Source organism: Entelurus aequoreus, linkage group LG14 (genome assembly GCF_033978785.1).
Source record: "Entelurus aequoreus isolate RoL-2023_Sb linkage group LG14, RoL_Eaeq_v1.1, whole genome shotgun sequence".
NCBI classification, from domain to species: Eukaryota; Metazoa; Chordata; class Actinopteri; order Syngnathiformes; family Syngnathidae; genus Entelurus; species Entelurus aequoreus.
Genome location: NC_084744.1, coordinates 8,049,682 through 8,072,270, shown reverse-complemented (window position 1 = coordinate 8,072,270; position 22,589 = coordinate 8,049,682). Strand labels below are relative to the sequence as shown.

Sequence of the window (22,589 nt, the reverse complement as noted above, 5' to 3'; positions counted from 1 at the left end):
CTGCATGTAGGCGATCATATTACGGACCTTGGTTTCCTCAGGCGGTACTGCATCAAAAAGCGACATCAGTGTGTAAAGGACATCACCACATGGGCTCAGGAACACTTCAGAAAACCACTGTCACTAACTACAGTTTGTCGCTACATCTGTAAGTGCAAGTTAAAACTCTACTATGCAAATCAAAAGCCATTTATCAACAACACCCAGAAACGCTGCTGGCTTCGCTGTGCCCGAGCTAATCTAAGATGGACTGATGAAAAGTGGAAAAGTGTTCTGTGGTCTTACGAGTCCACATTTCAAATTGTTTTTGGAAACTGTGGACGTTGTGGAAAAGAACTATCCGGATTGTTGTAGGCACGAAGGCCAGCATCTGTGATGGTATGGGGGTGTATTACTGCCCAAGGCATGGGTAACTTACACATCTGTGAAGGCACCATTAATGCTGAAAGGTACATACAGACTCTGGAGCAACATATGTTGCCATCTAAGCAACGTTATCATGGACGCCCCTGCTTATTTCAGCAAGCCAATGCCAAGCCCTGTGTTACAACAGTGTGGCTTAATAGTAAAAGACTGCGGGTACTAGACTGGCCTGCCTGTAGTCCAGACCTGTCTCCCAATGAAAATGTGTGGCGCAATATGGAGCCTAAAATAGCACAAGGGAGACCCCCGGACTGTTGAACAACTTAAGCTGTACATCAAGCAAGAATGGGAAAGAATTACACCTGAAAAGCTCCTCAGTTCCCAAACGTTTACTGAGTGTTGTTAAAAGGAAAGGCCATGTAACACAGTGGTAAAAATGCCCCTGTGACAACTTTTTTGCAATGTGTTGCTGCCATTAAATTCTAAGTTAATGATTATTTGCAAAAAAAAAACAAAAAAACGTTTCTCAGTTCGAACATTAAATATCTTGTATTTGCATATCATTGTATTCTGTTTTTATTTACGAATTACACAACATGCCAACTTCACTGGTTTTGGGTTTTGAATTAATCGTTCGATTAATTGTGTTATTGACTCTTACGGCCCAAGTCTAGTCACCATCAAAACTTTTTGCAGGATGCAAGTAGACCCGTCTCCGCTCGGGATGGTCTCCTGCTGGCCCCACTATGGACTGGACTCTCACTATTATGTTAGATCCACTATGGACTGGACTCTCACTATTATGTTAGATCCACTATGGACTGGACTTTCACAATATTATGCTAGACCCACTCGACGTCCATTGCATCCGGTCTCCCCTAGGGGGGGGGATCACCCACATCGGCGGTCCGCTCCAAGGTTTCTCAGTCATTCATATTGGGTAGTGAGTTTTTCCTTGCCCTTATGTGGGCTCTAAACCGAGGATGTCGTTGTGGCTTGTGCAGCCCTTTGAGACACTTGTGATTTAGGGCTATATAAATAAACATTGATTGATTTATTGATAGTGTTTGTTATTAGCGTACGGACTGCCTCCGCTGCAGCACATCCAAACTCGCTGTTTCCTTAAACATTTTTGATTCTGATTGGTCAACATGTCTTGTCACTCAAATGCTGGTGACGGTGAACAAAAAAAAAACAAAAAAAAAAACTCTGTCTTTTGCTGTTTGGTTCTCACACTAATTAAAACCTGGTTGTTGATTAATTGTGCAGCCCTAGCTCAAATGTTAGTCTAATTTAAAAAAATGATCTCTATTGACATATTTTGTTTTGTGGTTGTCAAAATGTCAAAGCCAGTATTTTATGAATTGTGGTGTTTCCTTCTGGCGTAGGTGAACATCATCCCTGTCATCGCCAAAGCAGACACTATCAGCAAGAGCGAGCTGCACAAGTTCAAGATCAAAATCATGAGCGAGCTGGTGAGCAACGGCGTCCAGATCTACCAGTTCCCCCTGGACGACGAGACCGTGGCCAAAGTCAACACGGCCATGAACGTGAGTGAGCGCACATCGTCTGCACATTTTGTCATTCTACTATACACTTCTTGTTGTGTCGTGTAGGGCCACCTGCCCTTTGCTGTTGTGGGCTGCACAGAAGAAGTCTGCGTCGGCAACAAGATGGTGAAGGCTCGCCAGTACCCCTGGGGGGTGGTCCAAGGTGAGTTTTTTGGCATCCGTAAGTTAGCAACACAACCAACTTTTCTTGTACTGCATGGTGGATCTCACACCAGAGGTGACGCTCTGCCTTTTATTTTGAAGGCGGCTTCCTGAGTAACCTGTGTGAAGTTGGCTCTGTTATCATTGCAAAAAAAAGAACACAGTCATTTAGGGCTGCGCAATATGGCCTTTTATTAATATCTCGATATTTTTAGGCCATGTTACGATACACGATATATATCTCGATATTTTGCCTTAGCCTTGAATGAACACTTGATGCATATAATCACAGCAGTATGATGATTCTGTGTGTCTACATTAAAACATTCTTCTTCATACTGCATTAATGTATGCTCATTTTAAACTTTCATGCAGAGAGGGAAATCACAACTAAGTCAATTTAGCAAAACTGTATTTATTAAACAGTTATTAAGCAGTGGCACAAACATTCATGTCATTTCAAAACAGAAAGTGCAAGATTGTCAGACACATTTTACAACAGGGGTGGGCAATTAATTTTTACCGGGGGCTGCATGAGCAACCCGAGCACTGCTGGAAGGCCACATCGACAATATTTCAATTAAATTTAGCTCAATATTATTTTTGATATATACCGTAAGATAAATAATAATAATAATAATAATTAATAATAATAATAATAATACTTTCATTTAACCTAACTTAACTTTATACCAAAAGCACTGCTTTGGAAATCAATTGTACCCTTTTCAGAGATCACATTTAGTTCCCCTTAAACATCCTCATGTTGCACAATGAAATGTAAGCATAGAATGAAGTGTGCATTCCTGTAACTTTCTCTAGTAACAGCATTCCATGATTAATATAAATAAATTAACATTAATAATAAATGACAGTAAAATAAGCACACGTATGACTAAGGAGTCATAGTGTAAATTTGTGTGGTGTTTGAGTTGTCCGACTTTTTGTGTGGCCATACGTGACCAGTGGTTTAGTGATGTGTTGTGAGTGTTGTGTTGGTGACAGATGACAAGTTGGTTTTGGCCTGGTTTGTACGGCAGAAAATGACTAGTTTTTCGAGAGAGAAGTGTTTTACTCATGTTTTTGGTGTGGTTATGGCCGAATATAAACAGTTTTGCTCAATAAAGTGATCGATATAATTCCTGTCCTCGAAGCATCTCGATAGACGTTACAATAATTGAAAGGTGTTCAATTGAACGGTGTTGACGAACACCGTTAGGGCCGCTTGTTGTCACTGTCACTCAAAGTTGCATTGCAAAATTACACAGAATAAATGTGTTTATTTTGTTTAGAATTCAGATGGGATTTGATTTGGTGCGCGGCATATATTTGCTGTGCGCAGAGGACGCTTGAGCAGTGCGCAATTGCGCAGGCGCGCACCTTAGAGGGAACGTTGCTTGGCAGTCCATGTCTTGTTGGAAACACGCCATTCGTCATCAACTTTTCTCTTTTTAGCGTCTCGGGTGTAAACCGTGCATCACTTGTCGCTGTGCACCAATTCACTCATAGGTTTCAAACGGACATACGCCCATAAATAACACTTTTCAAAATAAAAGCAGCACAGTTGTATTGCGCGCACGACATAGATGTTTTTTCAACTTTATTTTGTAATATGTGATTGCAGCTGTTCACATTCACTCACAATCACGCGCATACGTCCACACGGAAGTAATACAAATAACGCTTTTCAAAACAAAAGCAGCACCGTTGTATTGCACACTCGACATAGATACTTTTTAAAATTGATTTTGTAATTTATGATTGGCCTCACGCGGGACGCTCTAAGGGCCGGATGCGGCCCGCGGGCCGCAGAATGCCCAGGTCTGTTTTAAAACAAGCTATTAGTGCACTTTTGTGCATGATGTCACTAAGATGACATATCAAAACAACACTAAATTAAAGTGCACTTTTTGTACAGAACGCCACTACAATAGTTTAAAACAAAAAAGGTGCACTTTTGTGCATGATGTTACACAATATATTTCAATAACTGTCAAATAAAAATTAGCTGCATAATAGGAAATCAAATACCGGTAGTGTATGTCCTTCGCTATGTGGTAGGTTCCTGCGGACGTTATCTCCTTCTGTTGTTGACTATTTGTTTCATACGGTGTTGATGTGGAAACGGTTGCTTAGGCATTTTGTTGGTGTGGCACCGGTCGGAGATGTTGACATGCGGAGTTTCAAGCACTCCTCATTCTCTAGCGGGTGACTTTTCAAATGATGCTACATATTAGCAGTAACGCTACTTTTTGTAGCAACGCTTTTGCCGCATATTTGACATATTACTGATGTCTGTTCAACATCTTCCCGCTTGAAGCCAAACCACCGCCAGACGATGGTGTGTTTCTTGGGAATTAATTCTTCCTTCATTTGTTACCAGATTCGCACCTTCTTTCTCTCGTATTACCACTCGCACCGCTAGCATCACAGCTAACGTTACCCATGCCGCTACCTCTCTGCTCTGCGAGGGCGTATGACGTTGCACACGTGACGTGTGTAACATGGTGCCCTTGTTTTATCTCTGTGTGAGAAGGAGAGACAAGAAAGAGTGAGAAAAGCCTGTAGTGTAATGCCCGCAGCTAAAAAGCAACTGCGTGAGAACGTATACTCGAATATCACGATATGGTTTCTGTATCGCACAGAGACAAACCCGCGATATATCGAGTATATTCAATATATCGCCCAGCCCTACGGTCATTCCTTTGTGCTTCATTTGTGCTGTAAAAATGTGTGTTTGTGCTGTTAAGGTTTTTAAGTTATTTTAAAATACATTTTCTGACTGGTCATATCATCCAGACTCCAAACCTTGTCAAAATCACCCCAAACTTGTCCCAAATGTTTTTGTCTTAACTATTATACTTTTTATGTTACTAGTGTGACAATATTTAGAACCAGCACCATAACATCAACAACTATAATAGTTGGACAACAATGTTTGCAGCACAAACGATTGGGACGAGTTTGGGGAGATTGTGACACAGTTGGGGGGGGGGGGGCTGTTCATGAATAATAACACTTTAACATAAAAATGATAAAATGTTGACATACAAACTATGATAGTTAGACAAAACAATTGCAGCACAAACATTTGAGACACGTTTGGGGAAGTTTTAACAAGGTGGGGGGGCTGGTTTTGAATTATAAAAGGGGTAGCTTCAAACATTTTTGGTTTTACTATTATAGTTTCTATGTTATGGGGTTGGTTATGAAAAATAACATAAAAACTATAATTGACCAAAATATTATGGAGCATATGTGTAGCACAAACGATTGGGACAAGTTTGGGGAGATTTTGACAAGGTGCAGCTCCAACCCACACCTTTTTATAGATAAAACGATAATAAAACGTTAATATAAGGTATAATAGTTGGACAAAACATTTTTGTAGCACAAATGATAAGGGGGGCCAACTTCACACAGGTTCCTCAATAAGACATCACTGTAAATAATGTCAATAACTAGATGAACCATGTGTGGCTGTGAAGTGAACACTAGTAAGGTTGTAAATACTTTATAGAGTAGGCTAACCCATGTGGTGCCTGTGGATGTGAACACAAGTTGTAATTACTGTAGTGACTAAACAACATAGTGACTCAAACAGGCATAGTGATTCATTTGGATGAATGGGGTATGTATTTATGTCAACTCTGTTAAATATTTTTCAATTCTTTAAGCACTAAAACAAACATTAAATGGTGCTTTTTTCCCCCAATTTTTGCATGTTCAATTACTGAAAAACCAGGAGCTGTCCACTGACCACTCTAAAGCAGGGATTCTCAATCTGTAATACCGGCTCATCTAGTCGTACGCCAAATAATTACTTCATTACATTTTCAAACCGTGTTACTGTTCAAACTGTGTGTCATGTTAAAGTGGCCAAAATATTAAATAGTTAAATAAAACCTCTGCCTTGTTTTTAATGACTGCTTAGGTCTACTATGCTATTGTATTTTAATGTTGGTCAATATGGTGGTACTTGGAGAGCCGAGTGTTTTCTGAGGTGCTACTTGGCAAAAAGTATGAGAACCTCGGCTATATAGTATACCGTATTTTTCGGAGTATAAGTCGCACCGGAGTATAAGCCGCACCTGCTGAAAAAGCAGAATAAAGAAGGAAAAAAACATATATAAGTCGCACTGGAGTATAAGTCGCGACTTATATATGTTTTTTTGATAAATATAAATATAAATATATATATTTATTTGATAAAAGCCAACACCAAGAATAGAGATTTGAAAGGCAATTTAAAATAAATAAAGAATAGTGAACAACAGGCTGAATAAGTGTACGTTATACGAGGCATAAATAACCAACTGAGAACGTGCCTGGTATGTTAACGTAACATATTATGGTAAGAGTCATTCAAATAACTATAACATATAGAACATGCTATACGTTTACCAAACAATCTGTCACTCCTAATCGCTAAATCCCATGAAATCTTATATGTCTAGTCTCTTACGTGAATGAGATGAATAATATTATTTGATATTTTACGGTAATGTGTTAATAATTTCACACATAAGTCACTCCTGAGTATGAGTCGCACCCCCGGCCAAACTATGACAGAAACTGCGACTTATAGTCCGAAAAATACGGTATCTAAGTGTCATTTTTATATTGTCTCTTGAGAAGATATACTGAACTGTAAGGAGTTTTTGTGACTTTAGAGAGCACAGCCTCACACTCTCTGTGCTCACCATCCCATAATACAGACCTGGGCAAAAGATTTTCAATCCGGCCCGCCAGACGTTCTACATCATTTTTTTAGACCTTTAACATCAAAACTGTGGCCGCCATTATGATGTGCAGTGTTGTTTTTAAATGACCGTAAGTCTTGAACTATAGAAATCATTTCAATGGTTGAAATCTACACTTTTGGGTGTTATACAAGTTTGTAAACGGGTCTCTGCTGCGAGGGTTCTCCTGAGTCCGATAGATCTTCGTGAGCCCGGTAAACAGTTTGAATACTGTCTTTTTATTTTCATTCAACAGTCTGGATTGCTTTTCAGCTGTCTTTTCCAGGCGTGTTGATGCGTGCGCTCTCTGTGCGTGTGACTCTCTCTCTCTCTAACTCCCAACTCCAACCCCGTGTCTCGTTCCGGCTGCTGCTAATAAAGGCGACAGGTGATTAGATAACAAGGCCCACCTGGGCCATCTACTCAACCTGTCGCTGTCTTCGAGGCCGGTCCTTGCACACCTCGTTCCGCGGCAGGCCCGCAGGCCACGCCCCCCTCCACAAAGTTATTACGGTAATCTACGTCACAGCAGCTCAGACCAGGAACAAAGCAGAGTGGCCGGGGTTTCTTTTCTGAGCAGCCAACTTGAAACGCATGTGTCAGGAACAGATGCAGAAGCAAATTTTTACAAGAAATTTCTGCATAAAAGTGATAATATATCATATTGTTGGTGTTTATTACACGTTGCATTCCTATTTTGCTGTTTTTTACATTTTTGTTGTGTAAAATAGGAGCGATATAGAAGTAAAAGAGGAGCAATGTTTATATGTTGTTAATAATCAGTGTTTTATTGTTCATAGTTAATATTGTAAATCCCACTTTCTTTATCTTAATGTACATTTTGAGTGTCCCATTCAGTAAAATTCCATTCCGTTTTTTGGCGGTGGTCTGTCATAATGTTTTTAGAACTCTATCAGATATTGTGACTTTTGGTATTAGTGTGCCAGAAAAAAAGGGACCTATACACCTTGGCCCACCCAGACACATTTCTTCTCTCAATGTGGCCCCGGAGTCGAAATATTTGCCCAGACTCTGCCATGATACTATTTCCCTTTGACTCCTAGTGGAGAACGAGAGCCACTGCGACTTTGTGAAGCTGAGGGAGATGCTGATCTGCGTCAACATGGAGGACCTGAGGGAGCAGACGCACACCCGCCACTACGAGCTCTACAGACGCTGCAAGCTGGAGGAGATGGGCTTCAAAGACACCGGCCCCGAGTGCAAGCCCGTCAGGTGACCTCTTTACCCCCGAGCAGCCACGTCACAGCTGAATCTGAGATCCCAGTAACTGATCCTGTATGTCTGTATTAGACCTCGACCGATACTGATTATTAGTCATCAAGGCGGCTGTGTTGTCCTGAAGTCAATTGTTAATATTCTTTACATAATTACTTGATAATACTTTTGTATTAGTGACTGCAATGCTTTAATTCGGAGCTAAAGTTGTTTTTATTTCTTGTATGCTATAATCGGTAAACAGCAGTTAGATGATGTCACTTCCGCTACATTACTTCCTGTTGGTTGACTTCCGGTATTCGTTCGAAAGCAAGTCGTACATGTTGCGGTCTTCTGTAGTATCAATCATCAATCAATCAATGTTTAATTATATAGCCCTGAATCACAAGTGTCTCAAAGGGCTGCACAAGCCACAACGACATCCTCGGTTCAGAGCCCACATAAGGGCAAGGAAAAACTCACAACCCAGTGGGATGTCAATGTGAATGACTATGAGAAACCTTGGAGAGGACCGCAGATGTGGGTGACCCCCACCCTAGGGGAGACCGGATGCAATGGACGTCGAGTGGGTCTAGCATAATATTGTGAAAGTCCAGTCTATAGTGGATCTAACATAATAGTGAGAGTCCAGTCCATAGTGGATCTAACATAATAGTGTGAGAGTCCAGTCCATAGTGGATCTAACATAATAGTGGTAGAGTCCAGTCCATAGTGGATCTAACATATTATTGTGAAAGTCCAGTCCATAGTGGATCTAACATAATAGTGAGAGTCCAGTCCATAGTGGATCTAACATAATAGTGTGAGAGTCCAGGCCATAGTGGATCTAACATGATGGTGAGAGTCCAGTCCATAGTAGATCTAACATAATAGTGTGAGAGTCCAGGCCATAGTGGATCTAACATAATATTGTGAAAGTCCAGTCCATAGTGGATCTAACATAATAGTGAGAGTCCAGTCCATAGTGGATCTAACATAATAGTGAGAGTCCAGTCCATAGTAGATCTAACATAATAGTGTGAGAGTCCAGGCCATAGTGGATCTAACATAATATTGTGAAAGTCCAGTCCATAGTGGATCTAACATAATAGTGAGAGTCCAGTCCATAGTGGATCTAACATAATAGTGAGAGTCCAGGCCATAGTGGATCTAACATAATATTGTGAAAGTCCAGTCCATAGTGGATCTAACATAATAGTGAGAGTCCAGTCCATAGTGGATCTAACATAATAGTGAGAGTCCAGTCCATAGTGGATCTAACATAATAGTGAGAGTCCAGTCCATAGTGGATCTAACATAATAGTGAGGTTCCAGTTCATAGTGGATCTAACATAATAGTGTAAAAGTCCAGTCCATAGTGGATCTAACATAATAGTGAGAGTCCAGTCCATAGTGGATATAACATAATAGTGAGAGTCCAGTCCATAGTGGATCTAACATAATATTGTGAAAGTCCAGTCCATAGTGGATCTAACATAATAGTGAGGTTCCAGTTCATAGTGGATCTAACATAATAGTGTAAAAGTCCAGTCCATAGTGGATCTAACATAATAGTGAGAGTCCAGTCCATAGTGGATATAACATAATAGTGAGAGTCCAGTCCATAGTGGATCTAACATAATAGTGAGAGTCCAGTCCATAGTGGATCTAGCATAATAGTGTGAAAGTCCAGTCCATAGTGGATCTAACATAATAGTGAGAGTCCAGTCCATAGTGGATCTAACATAATATTGTGAAAGTCCAGTCCATAGTAGATCTAACATAATAGTGAGAGTCTAGTCCATAGTGGGGCCAGCAGGAGACCATCCCGAGCGGAGACGGGTCAGCAGCGCAGAGACGTCCCCAACTGATGCACAGGCGAGCGGTCCACCCTGGGTCCCGTCTCTGGACAGCCAGCACTTCATCCATGGCCACTGGACCTGTGCCCCCCCCCTTCCACAAGGGCATACTTGCCAACCCTCCCGATTTTTCCGGGAGACTCCCGAATTTCAGTGCCCCTCCCGAAAATCTCCCGGGGCAACCATTCTCCCGAATTTCTCTCGATTTTCACCCGGACAACAATATTAAGGGCGTGTCGTGATGGCACTGCCTTTAGCGTCCTCTACAACCTGTCGACGCGTCCGCTTTTTCACCATACACACGAAAGTGACTGCAAGACTTACTTGATCAACAGCCATACAGGTCACACTGAGGGTGGCCGTATAAACAACTTTAACACTGTTACAAATATGCGCCTCACTGTGAACCCACACCAAACAAGAATGACAAACACATTTCGGGAGAACATCCGCACCGTAACACAACATAAACACAACAGAACAATTACCCAGAATCCCTTGCATCCCTAACTCCTCTGGGATACAATATACACCCCCGCTACCACCAAACTAAATGGTCAAGCTTACCACGACGTTCTCTTCGTTGACTCCGGTTTGGCTTGGTGTTGAGTCGACGTTTCTACACGTCTCACGAGAACACTTAAGGCGGCCGATAAATGATATTTACAGCGGCTAATCATTTGCAGTAAAGGTTATTTAAACATGAATATTATATGTCAGTAAACATCTGGACAAGACTTTTAAGTTGTTTTTTAAACATATTTTAGGAAAGGTGGGACCAGTCGTGACATAATGTTTTATGTGGCACTAATGTTTAATTTAGCAGCAAAAAACATCAAACACCTTGATTACAATACATTTGCATGTCAAAATATGGACAATCTCCTGGGAAAATTGGTCAAAACCTCACAATAACTCACCATCTACTAAATTGTATACAATTTTATAACACTTTATGGCTTAATACATTGTTAGGTTGCCTTGTGAGGAACCCTGAAATATTGCCAACATTTAAATAAAAACAATTCTGGGCTCCTTCACGTAGATTATAGTTGAGGCATTTTTCAAGATGGCTGACATTTCTTCTTGGATGTTACAGAAAGTATGAGAATGTGTGAGCTGCTGCCTGCTCCGCTTTACTTTATATAATCATCTCATATTTGTCAAGATATTTGCACACAGTTTGGATGTTTGGCAGAGATATCTTTTGTGTCCGTCCATATCTATCGCATTTATTTGATTGAATGACAGAACATGAAACTCGTGGCGCTGTTTTTAATGAGCCCACGCTGCGAGTGTGTCGGATGGAGGCTCGTCGAGCGAATTGATAGCCGCAGTAGTGAAAACGAACAAAAAGGAGCCAGGAAAGGAGGACAAAAACTGGATTCCTCAACAAAAATGTAAAGTTTCGACGGGGAAGCAGGTAAACAAACGGTCGGCGACAAGCGCTGCGAGGAGGAGAGAAAGTGGGCGTGGCCGCATGAGCACAGCAGTAAAAGCAGCCGAGCGGACAAAATATTTTGAACAATGTCAGATATCAAAATACATTTGGGGAGAATTATTGACAAAGAGATGTATTTTTTATTTCTAAATGAATTAAATAAATAAAAAAATATTTTTTGTCATGCAAGGCAAAAAGGGCTGTGCATATTGTTTATCTACTTGATTATTATTTAATTAAATACCAAATACTGGTATCGTGTATATATTGTATCTGCGAATGTAGTTCTGTTCTGGTTGTAAAAAAAAAAAAAAAAGATGATACTGATTAAAAAAAAGACGTCAAAATGTCAAATATGTGCGCAGATAATCGGCGTAGCTGACAATTGGTGGATGGCGCCTCGTCTATCTGCGTGTTTATGCTTGTGTTCCTACATGTGCGCAGTCTGCAGCAAACCTATGAAGCCAAGCGTCACGAGTTCCTGGTGGAGCTCCAGAGGAGAGAGGACGAGATGAGGCAGATGTTTGTGCAGAGGGTCAAGGAGAAGGAGGCGGAGCTTAAGGATGCGGAGAGAGAGGTCGGCAGCCTCACGTCGGGTGAACAAAGCCGCTCTGAACGTCCTCCCTCAAGTCCGTCTGGTTGTTGTCCCGCAGCTGCAGAGTCGCTTTGAGCAGCTGAAGCGTATGCACGCGGAAGAGAAGTCCGCTCTGGAGGAGAAGAGGCGACTCCTGGAGGAGGACCAGAGCTCCTTCGGCAAGAGACGCGCCGCTGCTCAACTCATGCAGGCCCAAAGCTATACCGCCAACGGCAAGAAGGACAAGGACCGCAAGAAGTAAGAAATATTTATATATACACAAATATGTGGTCTGTATGCATTTTTATACCATAGATCAGTGGTCCCCAACCTTCTTTGCACCACGGACCGGTTTAATGTAGGCATTGTTTTCAGGGACCGGCTTTGCCAGATAAATACAGCAAAAATAAGTGCATGAAAAATACAACTCACTATAACGCTGGATTAGTGGGAGCCCTGGGCTTGTTTCTTTGCAATGAAATGCAGATGCCTGTGTTTCCCACACATTCATTTATTTGTGGCGGCCCGCCACGAAAGAATTACGTTCGCCACAAATAAAAAATATATATATATATACATATATATATATATATATATTTTTTTTGTTGTTGTTGTTGTCCTGTCCATCTTCTCAGGCAAATCATATAGTTGATGTAGATGCCCATATAGGCTGTTCATATTTACTTTACAAAAGAGAAGTGTAGGATACTTCTCTTGTTGCCTTATTTGTATTTGACCACTACTGTTTTCTGTTTATTTGTTACTGACTGTGGCAGGACACCTCTGCCTCTGTTTCACTTTATGTTGCTGGTAAATAATATGGTTGTAGTAGTAGGCTAAAGTTAAATGATTTAGTATGCACTAATTAAAGGGGCAGAGCTTTAAGAGACATTTTAGCTTTTATATTTTATAAGATATATTTTTTGTAAGAACCACAATTAATAAATATATTTCAGTGAATAACTTATTGTTCAAATCTGTATATAAATATGTACATAAAGTGTTGTAATTATATTGTAAAATGGATGGATGGATGCATGGATGGACGTTTAAAACAAAACTGTTATTATTAATTAGTAAGTATACATTTTTTGAGCCTTTTTAGAGAAAATCATATCATTGTAGTCAATTATGCAAATGACTCAATGATGTCATGGTGACCACGCCCATAGCCACGCCCCCACCGCCACAGGTATCTTGGCAGTTTATGGGAAACACTGCAGATGCAAATCAGCCTTTGGCTACAATCTGTCAATTTTATATTGTATATGTTCATTAATGTGCATTTTATCATGTCACAAAGTTATAACAAATATAACAAATGTCAACTTCCTATGAGGAGTTTTATTGCACATCGATAAACGAGCTTATTGGTGTGTCTGGTGGAACAGGCGAAAGTTAAGTAGGAGAAAATGCAGTCGTTTATAATTTATGTAATGTTTCTCTGCGGCCCGGTGGCAAATGCGTCACGGACCGGTGGTTGGGGACCACTGCCATAGATGTTGTACATTCATGCATGTGTGGTCTCCCAGAGATCATAAACCAACATTCAGCTGCCATACTTATCTCTGCTCGCACTTTAAAGTGTTGCATCATCATCCATTTAAATGCTGACTGAGCACAACTCCACACCGCTATTACAACATTGCTGGTACACTGCAAAAACTGAAATCTAAGTAAGATGAAATCCAAAAAGGGTGATATTTGCTTATTTTCTGTCTGATAAGATAATTCTTCTCTCTAAGCAGATTTTATGTTAGTGTTTTACTTGTTTTAAGGGTTTTGGTCCTAAATGATCTCAGTAAGATATGACAGCTTGTTGCTGAGATTTGATGACCTATATTGAGTAAAAAATGCTTGAAACTAGAATACCAACTGTTGCAAAGCTGTGTCATTAACACTCACAAGTATAAAACTACTTTTTTAAAGTAATAATTTCTTACTTCAAGCATGAAAAAAAAAAATCATGATGGTGAGCGCATATCATTATGTCAAGATAATGGCACTAGCATTTACTTAATTTAAGAATATTTTTCAACATATTGAGCAAAAAGGTCTCAATTTTTTTTTCTACCAAGAAAAGTGCACTTGTTATTAGTGAGAATATACTTATTTTAAGGTATTTTTGGGTTCATTGAGGTTAGCTAATTTGACTTCTTTTGGAAAGTCTTGACAAGCCAAATTGTCTTGTTCTATTGGCAGATAATTTTGCTTAGTTCAAATAAAATACCCCTAATTTTTGTAATTTTTTTCTTGTTTTTGATCACTGACTTTTTGCAGTGTATTTCTGTTAATTTGTGCAATATCCCGGTAATACATTTAAGTTAAAGTACCACTGATAGTCACACACACACACACACACTAGGTGTGGTGAAATTATCCTCTGCGTTTCACCCATCCCCTTGTTCCACCTCCTGGGAGGTGAGGGGAGCAGTGAGCAGCAGCGGTGGCCGCGCTCGGGAATCATTCTTGGTGATTTATCCCCCAATTCCAACCCTTGAAACTTTCCCTTGATGCCGAGTGCCAAGCAGGGTCCCATTTTTATAGTCTTTGGTATGACCCGGTCGAGGTTTGAAATCACGACCTACCGATCTCAGGGCGGACACTCTAACCACCCTGAGATCGGGAGGTCGTGATGACCATGTGCTCTTTCTTTTATCACTTTTCTCCAAAACATTCAAGTTCAAACATGAAGTGGTTTCTATCATGACATTCGAACAATCTTAAGCTGTCCTTAAAGTGGAACTGCACTTTTTTTGGGGAATTTTGCCTATCATTCACAATCCTTATGTAAAACAACAACACATGTTTTTCTTTTTTTAATGCATTCTACATCGTAAATAAATGCTAGCAAAAGTAAGTTAACAATGGAGCTACTGTGAATCACTCTATTCTGCCTATAAAGCCCTATAAGAACATCCAAAAACCTCAAAGGTTTTATATACACACTGTAAGTATATATGTAGTATCTAGTAGCATTCATAATAACATGTACTATGTACATATTTTGATCATTTTAAGCATACGGCGGCGTATTAATTTCACAGATGCATCACAACGTTCACTTTCCCTTCAATAAAAACACGACTACTAATCATGGCAGACTTGATGAGAGACAACAAAGACTACTTTGGGACAAATGACGGTCCAGAAACTTCTATTTTTGATCCTGAATATAAGGAGGATGATCTACAAGTTTTAGAAGCTGTGTGCTAAACAGATGCAGCTTTAGTCCAACACTAAGCATCATGTAGCAGTATTGCTAAGTGCTAAACAAGATATAAAAACATTAAAAAAAAAAAATCACTTACTGTACAATGTCTGCTCTCACTGGGATAAAGACTGATGGGATGTTTATATCTTCCCAAAATTCATCATAATCCTTACAAAGGGTTAAAAAATTAGTTTTTTCGTGTCTTTCACGCCATCTCCGGGTCTAAGTTGGAGGTCAAAGTTGACCAACTTGTGGGTTTATGTCCACAACCTTCTACTGTTTATGTCCACAACCTTCTACTATCCAGGTGAGAGGCATGATTCAAAAAATCTAGAATGAACTTTCACCAACTCAGAGGCGATGCAGCAGCTCAATATATCAATATAGCTAGAGCTCTGTGATCACGACTCCACTAAAAGTAGTTCCTCTGCCTTAGTGCTTATAATAACAATATTGCTTACACTTTTTAATATTCAAGTCACGACATGTAAATAGAGTATTGTTGGCGCTTTTTGGATGTTTTTAGAGTACTTTATAGGCGGGAAAGTGTACTCCCGTTAGCTTCATTGTCAGTTGAGTTTTACAAGTGTGAAAAAGGTGTTCTTGTCTTCCGTTTTGATGTGCTGTTTGATTCAAGATGGCTAAAGTAATATTAATAGTCTTTCTTATTAATAAAAATCCATTCACATCCGAACTGCGATTCTTATTCATCATTCTAAATCGATTGATCATTTTTATTTTAGATAATCAATTTTTAAAAAGAGGTTTTAGGACATCTCTCTGCAACCCAAAATGAGCTTTTCTAACCTGTAACTTGTTTTGAAAAAGTTAATTATAATTATTGTAGCAAATATTGTATTTTTCAGACTATAGAGCACACCGGAATATAAGCCACACCCACTTAATTTCGGAAGCAAAAATAATTTTCCATATATTAGCCGCAGATATATACGTTGTGAAATGAGTTATTTACACATAAATATTCTGTAAATGTTTATTTACCTACCTTAATTGTTTCCAAACGGTGTCTGTAACAAGGCAGTGAAACGGCTGATCAAACAAAACAGTTAGTGACATAAATAATAATACAGAAATGACAATGAGCATTATAACACTACAAATGGAGCAATACAAATACCAATAGAAATAGCGCTATTGATAATGAACAATACCAATAATTTACCTCTATTATCAATAATGCAGTTGTTCAAATGCAACAATACATATAGAACATATACAAGCCACACCCACTTAATTTCAGAAGAAAAAAATAATTTTCCGTGTATTAGCCGCAAATATATACGTTGTGAAATGAGTTATTTACGCAGAAATATTCTGTAAATGTTTATTTACATACCTTAATTGTCTGTAACAAGGCAGTAAAACGGCTGATCAAACAAAACAGAAGTCATGGTCATGGACCCTCTAGCTGTGCAAGCTAACTCTCCAATCAGCTAAACAGACTCAATAACTCCACGGTGACATTTTGGTAAATTTACTGAGGAATTTGTGAAACTGAAACAATACAAAAATAATGTTATTGTACAAACCCTGTTTCCATATGAGTTGGGAAATTGTGTTAGATGTAAATATAAACGGAATACAATGATTTGCAAATCATTTTCAACCCATATTCAGTTGAATATGCTACAAAGACAACATATTTGATGTTCAAACTGATAAACTTTTTTTTTTTTGCAAAAAATCATTAACTTTAGGATTTGATGCCAGCAACACGTGACAAAGAAGTTGGGAAAGGTGGCAATAAATACTGATAAAGTTGAGGAATGCTCATCAAACACTTATTTGGAACATCCCACAGGTGAACAGGCAAATTGGGAACAGGTGGGTGCCATAATTGGGTATAAAAGTAGATTCCATGAAATGCTCAGTCATTCACAAACAAGGATGGGGCGAGGGTCATCACTTTGTCAACAAATGCGTGAGCAAATTGTTGAACAGTTTAAGAAAAACCTTTCTCAACCAGCTATTGCAAGGAATTTAGGGATTTCACCATCTACGCTCCGTAATATCATCAAAGGGTTCAGAGAATCTGGAGAAATCACTGCACGTAAGCAGCTAAGCCCGTGACCTTCCATCCCTCGGGCTGTACTGCATCAACAAGCGACATCAGTGTGTAAAGGATATCACCACATGGGCTCAGGAACACTTCAGAAACCCACTGTCAGTAACTACAGTTGGTCGCTACATCTGTAAGTGCAAGTTAAAACTCTCCTATGCAAGGCGAAAACCGTTTATCAACAACACCCAGAAACGCCGTCGGCTTCGCTGGGCCTGAGCTCATCTAAGATGGACTGATGCAAAGTGGAAAAGTGTTCTGTGGTCTGACGAGTCCCCATTTCAAATTGTTTTTGGAAACTGTGGACGTCGTGTCCTCTGGACCAAAGAGGAAAAGAACCGTCCGGATTGTTATAGGGTCAAAGTGTAAAAGCCAGCATGTGTGATGGTATGGGGGTGTATTAGTGCCCAAGACATGGGTAACTTACACATCTGTGAAGGCACCATTAATGCTGAAAGGTACATACAGGTTTTGGAGCAACATATGTTGTCATCTAAGCAACGTTACCATGGACGCCCCTGCTTATTTCAGCAAGACAATGCCAAGCCACGTGTTACATCAACGTGGCTTCATAGTAACAGAGTGCGGGTACTAGACTGGCCTGCCTGTAGTCCAGACCTGTCTCCCATTGAAAATGTGTGGCGCATTATGATGCCTAAAATAGCACAAGGGAGACCCCCGGACTGTTGAACAACTTAAGCTGTACATCAAGCAAGAATGGGAAAGAATTCCACCTGAGAAGCTTCAAAAATGTGTCTCCTCAGTTCCCAAACTTTACTGAGTGTTGTTAAAAGGAAAGGCCATGTAACACAGTGGTGAACATGCCCTTTCCCAACTACTTTGGCACGTGTTGCAGCCATGAAATTCTAAGTTAATTATTATTTGCAAAAAAAAAAAAAGTTTATGAGTTTGAACATCAATTATCTTGTTTTGTAGTGCATTCAATTGAATATGGGTTGAAAAGGGTTTGCAAATCATTGTATTTTGTTTTTATTTACATCTAACACAATTTCCCAACTCATATGGAAACGGGGTTTGTAAGTTAATAATACTAACACAGACACTCGTAAACATTTTAGCATTACAGCTAATGCTAACGACGCTAGCTTCATTACATTACGATAAATATACATGAAAACTCTCCTACAGACATCACACATGGGACGCTTTAGTAAGTAAGAATTGTTTTAGTTATATTGTAAAACTTACAAATGTTGCTTGGGGTGATGAATGAAAACATCCGTACAAGTAGGAACGCTATGGACGGTTTTACTTCCAGTTCAAGGCATTAAAACAGGAAGTGCATTGCAAGTCCACCTGCAGTGAGCGAACTCGTCCAAAAGATGGCGCCATATTACAAACAATAACACACCTTTTCAGTGTTTCTGCTCGAGTTAAATGAAACTATTGAACACAAAACATTTTGGTTAGAGATGTGTGATAATGGCTTTTTTGCCGATATTCCGATATTGTCCAATTCTTAATTACCGATTCCGATATATACAGTCGTGGAAATAACACATTATTATGCCTAATTTTGTTGTGATGCCCCGCTGGATGCATTAAACAATGTAACAAGGTTTTCCAAAATAAATCAACTCAAGTTATGGGAAAAAAAATGCCAACATGGCACTGCCATATTTATTATTGAAGTCACAAAGTGCATTATTTTTTTTTAACATGCCTCAAAACAGCAGCTTGGAATTTGGGACATGCTCTCCCTGAGAGAGCATGAGGAGGTTGAGGTGGGCGGGTTTGGTAGTAGCGGGGGGTGTATATTGTAGCGCCCCGGAAGAGTTAGTGCTGCAAGGGGTTCTGGGTATTAGTTCTGTTGTGTTTATGTTGTGTTACGGTGCGGATGTTCTCCCGAAATGTGTTTGTCATTCTTGTTTGGTGTGGGTTCACAGTGTGACGCATATTTGTAACAGTGTTAAAGTTGTTTATACGGCTACCCTCACTGTGACCTGTATGGCTGTTGACCAAGTATGCATTGCATTCACTTATGTGTGTGTAAAAGCCGCATATATCATGTGACTGGGCCGGCACGCTGTTTGTATGGAGGAAAAGCGGACGTGACGACAGGTTATAGAGGACGCTAAATTCGGGAGAATGGTTGCCCCGGGAGATTTTCGGGAGGGGCACTGAAATTAGGGAGTCTCCCGGGAAAATCGGGAGGGTTGGCAAGTATGTTCTACGTCTGTGTTTTACCGGATATGTACCGCTCCATACAGCGGCGTTTTAAAAAGTCATTCATTTTACTTTTTGAAACCGATACCGATAATTTCCGATATTACATTTTAAAACATTTATCGGCCGATAATATCGGCAGGCCAATATTATTGGACATCTCTAATTGCAAGTGCACCTGCAGTGAGCGAACTCCATCCAGCGGGGCATCACAACAAAATTAGGCATAATAATGTGTTAATTCCACGACTGTACATATCGATATCGGTTTATATCGGAATCGGTAATTAAGAGTTGGACAATATCGGATATCGGCAAAAAAGCCATTATCGGACATCTCTAATTGCAAATGCACCTGCAGTGAGTGAACTCGTCCAAAAGATGGCGCCATATTACAAACAACAACACACCTTTTCAGTGTTTCTGCTCAAGTTAAAGGCCTACTGAAAGCCACTACTAGCGACCACGCAGTCTGATAGTTTATATATCAATGATGAAATCTTCACATTGCAACACATGCCAATACGGCCGGGTTAACTTATAAAGTCCAATTTAAAATTTCCCGCCACACTTCCGTTTGAAAACGTCTAGATATGATGACGTATGCGCGTGACGTCACGGGTTGAAGCAGACATTTTGGAATAGCACGGTGACCAGCTTAAGTCGTCTGTTTTCACCACATAATTCCACAGTATTCTGGACATCTGTGTTGGTGAATCTTTTGCAATTTGTTCAATTAACAATGAAGACTGCAAAGAAGAAAGCTGTAGGTGGGATCGGTGTATTAGCGGCCGGCTACAGCAACACAACCAGGAGGACTTTGAGTTGGATAGCAGACACGCTACCGTGAGTACAGCTTTGGCTTCCAAACATTTGATCGCTTGCCCGTACGTGCGTGCCGCTATGTGCATGTCACGTACGTAACTTTGGGGAAATATATGTTTCTTGCCGACTCTGATGGCGGCCGAGGTGTCGTCGAAAGCTACAACGCCGTCCGCCGCCGCGCCGCTGTCCTCACCTGTCTGGATTGACTTCCTCCGTCTCCGGGCCGCCGACCGCACCGATCATCGTGGTGAAGTCCTTCGTCGCACCGTCGATCGCTGGAACGCAGGTGAGCACGGGTGTTGATGAGCAGATGAGGGCTGGCGTAAGTGGAGAGCTAATGTTTTTAGCAAAGCTCTGTCGAGGTCCCGTAGCTAAGTTAGCTTCAATGGCGTCGTTAGCAACAGCATTGCTAGGCTTCGCCAGGCGGCACAGCATTAACCGTGTGGGTACAGGTCCAGTGTTTGGTAGTATTGTTGATCTCCTGTCTATCCTTCCAGTCAGGGGCTCATTTCTTCTGTTTCTATATGCAGTTAAGCACGATGCTATCACGTTAGCTCCGTAGCTAAAGTGCTTCGCCGATGTATTGTCGTGGAGATAAAAGTCCCTGTGAATGTCCATTTCGCGTTCTCAACTCTCATTTTTAAGAGGATATAGTATCCGAGGTGGTTTAAAATACAAATCCGTGATCCACAATAGAAAAAGGAGAGAGTGTGGAATCCAATGAGCCAGCTTGTACCTAAGTTACGGTCAGAGCGAAAAAAGATATGTCTTGCACTGCATTCTAGTCCTTCACTCTAACGTTCCTCATCCACAAATCTTTCATCCTCGCTCAAATTAATGGGGTAATCGTCGCTTTCTCGGTCCGAATCTCTCTCGCTGCTGGTGTAAACAATAGGAAAATATGAGCAGTCCTTCCTCCGGTGTCGTCACGCTACTTCCGGTACAGGCAAGGCTTTTTTTTATCAGCGACCAAAAGTTGCGACCTTTATCGTCGATGTTCTCTACTAAATCCTTTCAGCAAAAATATGGCAATATCGCGAAATGATCAAGTATGACACATAAAATGGATCTGCTATACCCGTTTAAATAAGAAAATTTCATTTCAGTAGACCTTTAAATGAAAACTATTGAACACAAACCATTTTGGTTGTTAAAAATAAAAATCTATTGAGTTAGCCGCACCACTTTATTAGCCGCAGGGTTTAAAGTGTGGGAAAAACAGAAGCAGTTTATAGTCCGTAATTTGCGGTATATAGATAATAAATAAATTATCAATCTCAACTGTCAATCCGTGCACACACACAAAAGCCCCTTTGGTGCGCTCAAAAACGTTAAAAACCATGTTGCTCCAATCATTAAAAAAAAGTCCAATTTGCAGTAATGTTGCAGTGATTTGATGAAACTGCAAAAAGGCAAGAAAAAGTACGCTTTTGCTGAATTTGCACATTTATTCTCGCAGGGACTGAATAATCTGTTCCAGGGTCAACACTGCCACTCTGACAATAATAGCTTTGTCAGCTGGAATTATTGTGAAAGTTGTGGAGACTTTTTCTGCTCCCTTTTTTTAATTTTAGATCTTCTTTCTTCTCCATCAGTTCTGGCTTCATGTGAAGAACCTCCAGCCTGACCAGGGACACCATTCAGGTCTTGGTGGTCAGTGGACACACACATCGTCAGCTTTGATCTTCTCGCAACACTACGTCTTCCTACTTTAATGGACCTCCTTTCATCTTGTACATCCGCACAAAGAAAGTCATTATATTCAATAATACATCATGTTGTTTAAACACTTTTAAAACAAACTCTACAATTCCAATTTTTTTAACCATGTTGTGTCGTGTCCACTACAGTATATTTTTATACGTCGTGTTAAATTGCCTTCCTGTGCTGACTCATCATTTTAGTCGCACTTTGTAGCGTTTCAACACACAAACTCAGCGGTGCTGCTTACTACACTTTACACGTGTGTGTGTGTGTGTGTGTGTGTGTTACATGTGCCTTGTGTGTGTTACATGTGCCTTGTGTGTGTGTGTGTGCAGCTCCCTGTAACAAAACAGGTGTACATGCGCTGACACACACCGATGCGTGATGGAGGGAACCTTTTTATATTTGTACCACACGTGTATTTATGGAATAAACAGTGTTACTCACAGAGGAATGTCCGTCTTTTCATGACAACATCGCTTCACAGTCAATGTCTATTTATTACAATTTTACTTTTTCAGAATGGATTATTGATGGAGAATCGGTATTGGATTAAAAATAGTAAACTATAAATCATATTTTTAATTATTATTGATACTCTTGTTTTTATTATTTTGTTAAGTTAATTGTATCTGCTAGCACAGTGATTTTCAACCACTGTTCTCTTTCTTTT

General features: G+C 40.2%; 1 protein-coding gene across 1 annotated transcript in view; it reads left to right on the top strand.

The window, feature by feature from the left end:
* The window catches only part of septin10 (septin 10), a 40,677-nt gene extending 18,313 nt beyond the window's left edge, over window positions 1-22,364 (top strand). The window contains exons 5-10 of the mRNA XM_062068848.1: window positions 1,752-1,913; window positions 1,980-2,076; window positions 7,882-8,050; window positions 11,777-11,909; window positions 11,986-12,164; window positions 21,808-22,364. Coding sequence (XP_061924832.1) covers window positions 1,752-1,913; window positions 1,980-2,076; window positions 7,882-8,050; window positions 11,777-11,909; window positions 11,986-12,164; window positions 21,808-21,823 — 756 coding nt within the window. The 3' untranslated portion in view covers window positions 21,824-22,364. The remainder of the gene's footprint in view (window positions 1-1,751; window positions 1,914-1,979; window positions 2,077-7,881; window positions 8,051-11,776; window positions 11,910-11,985; window positions 12,165-21,807) is intronic.
* The last annotated feature ends 225 nt before the right edge of the window (window positions 22,365-22,589 follow it).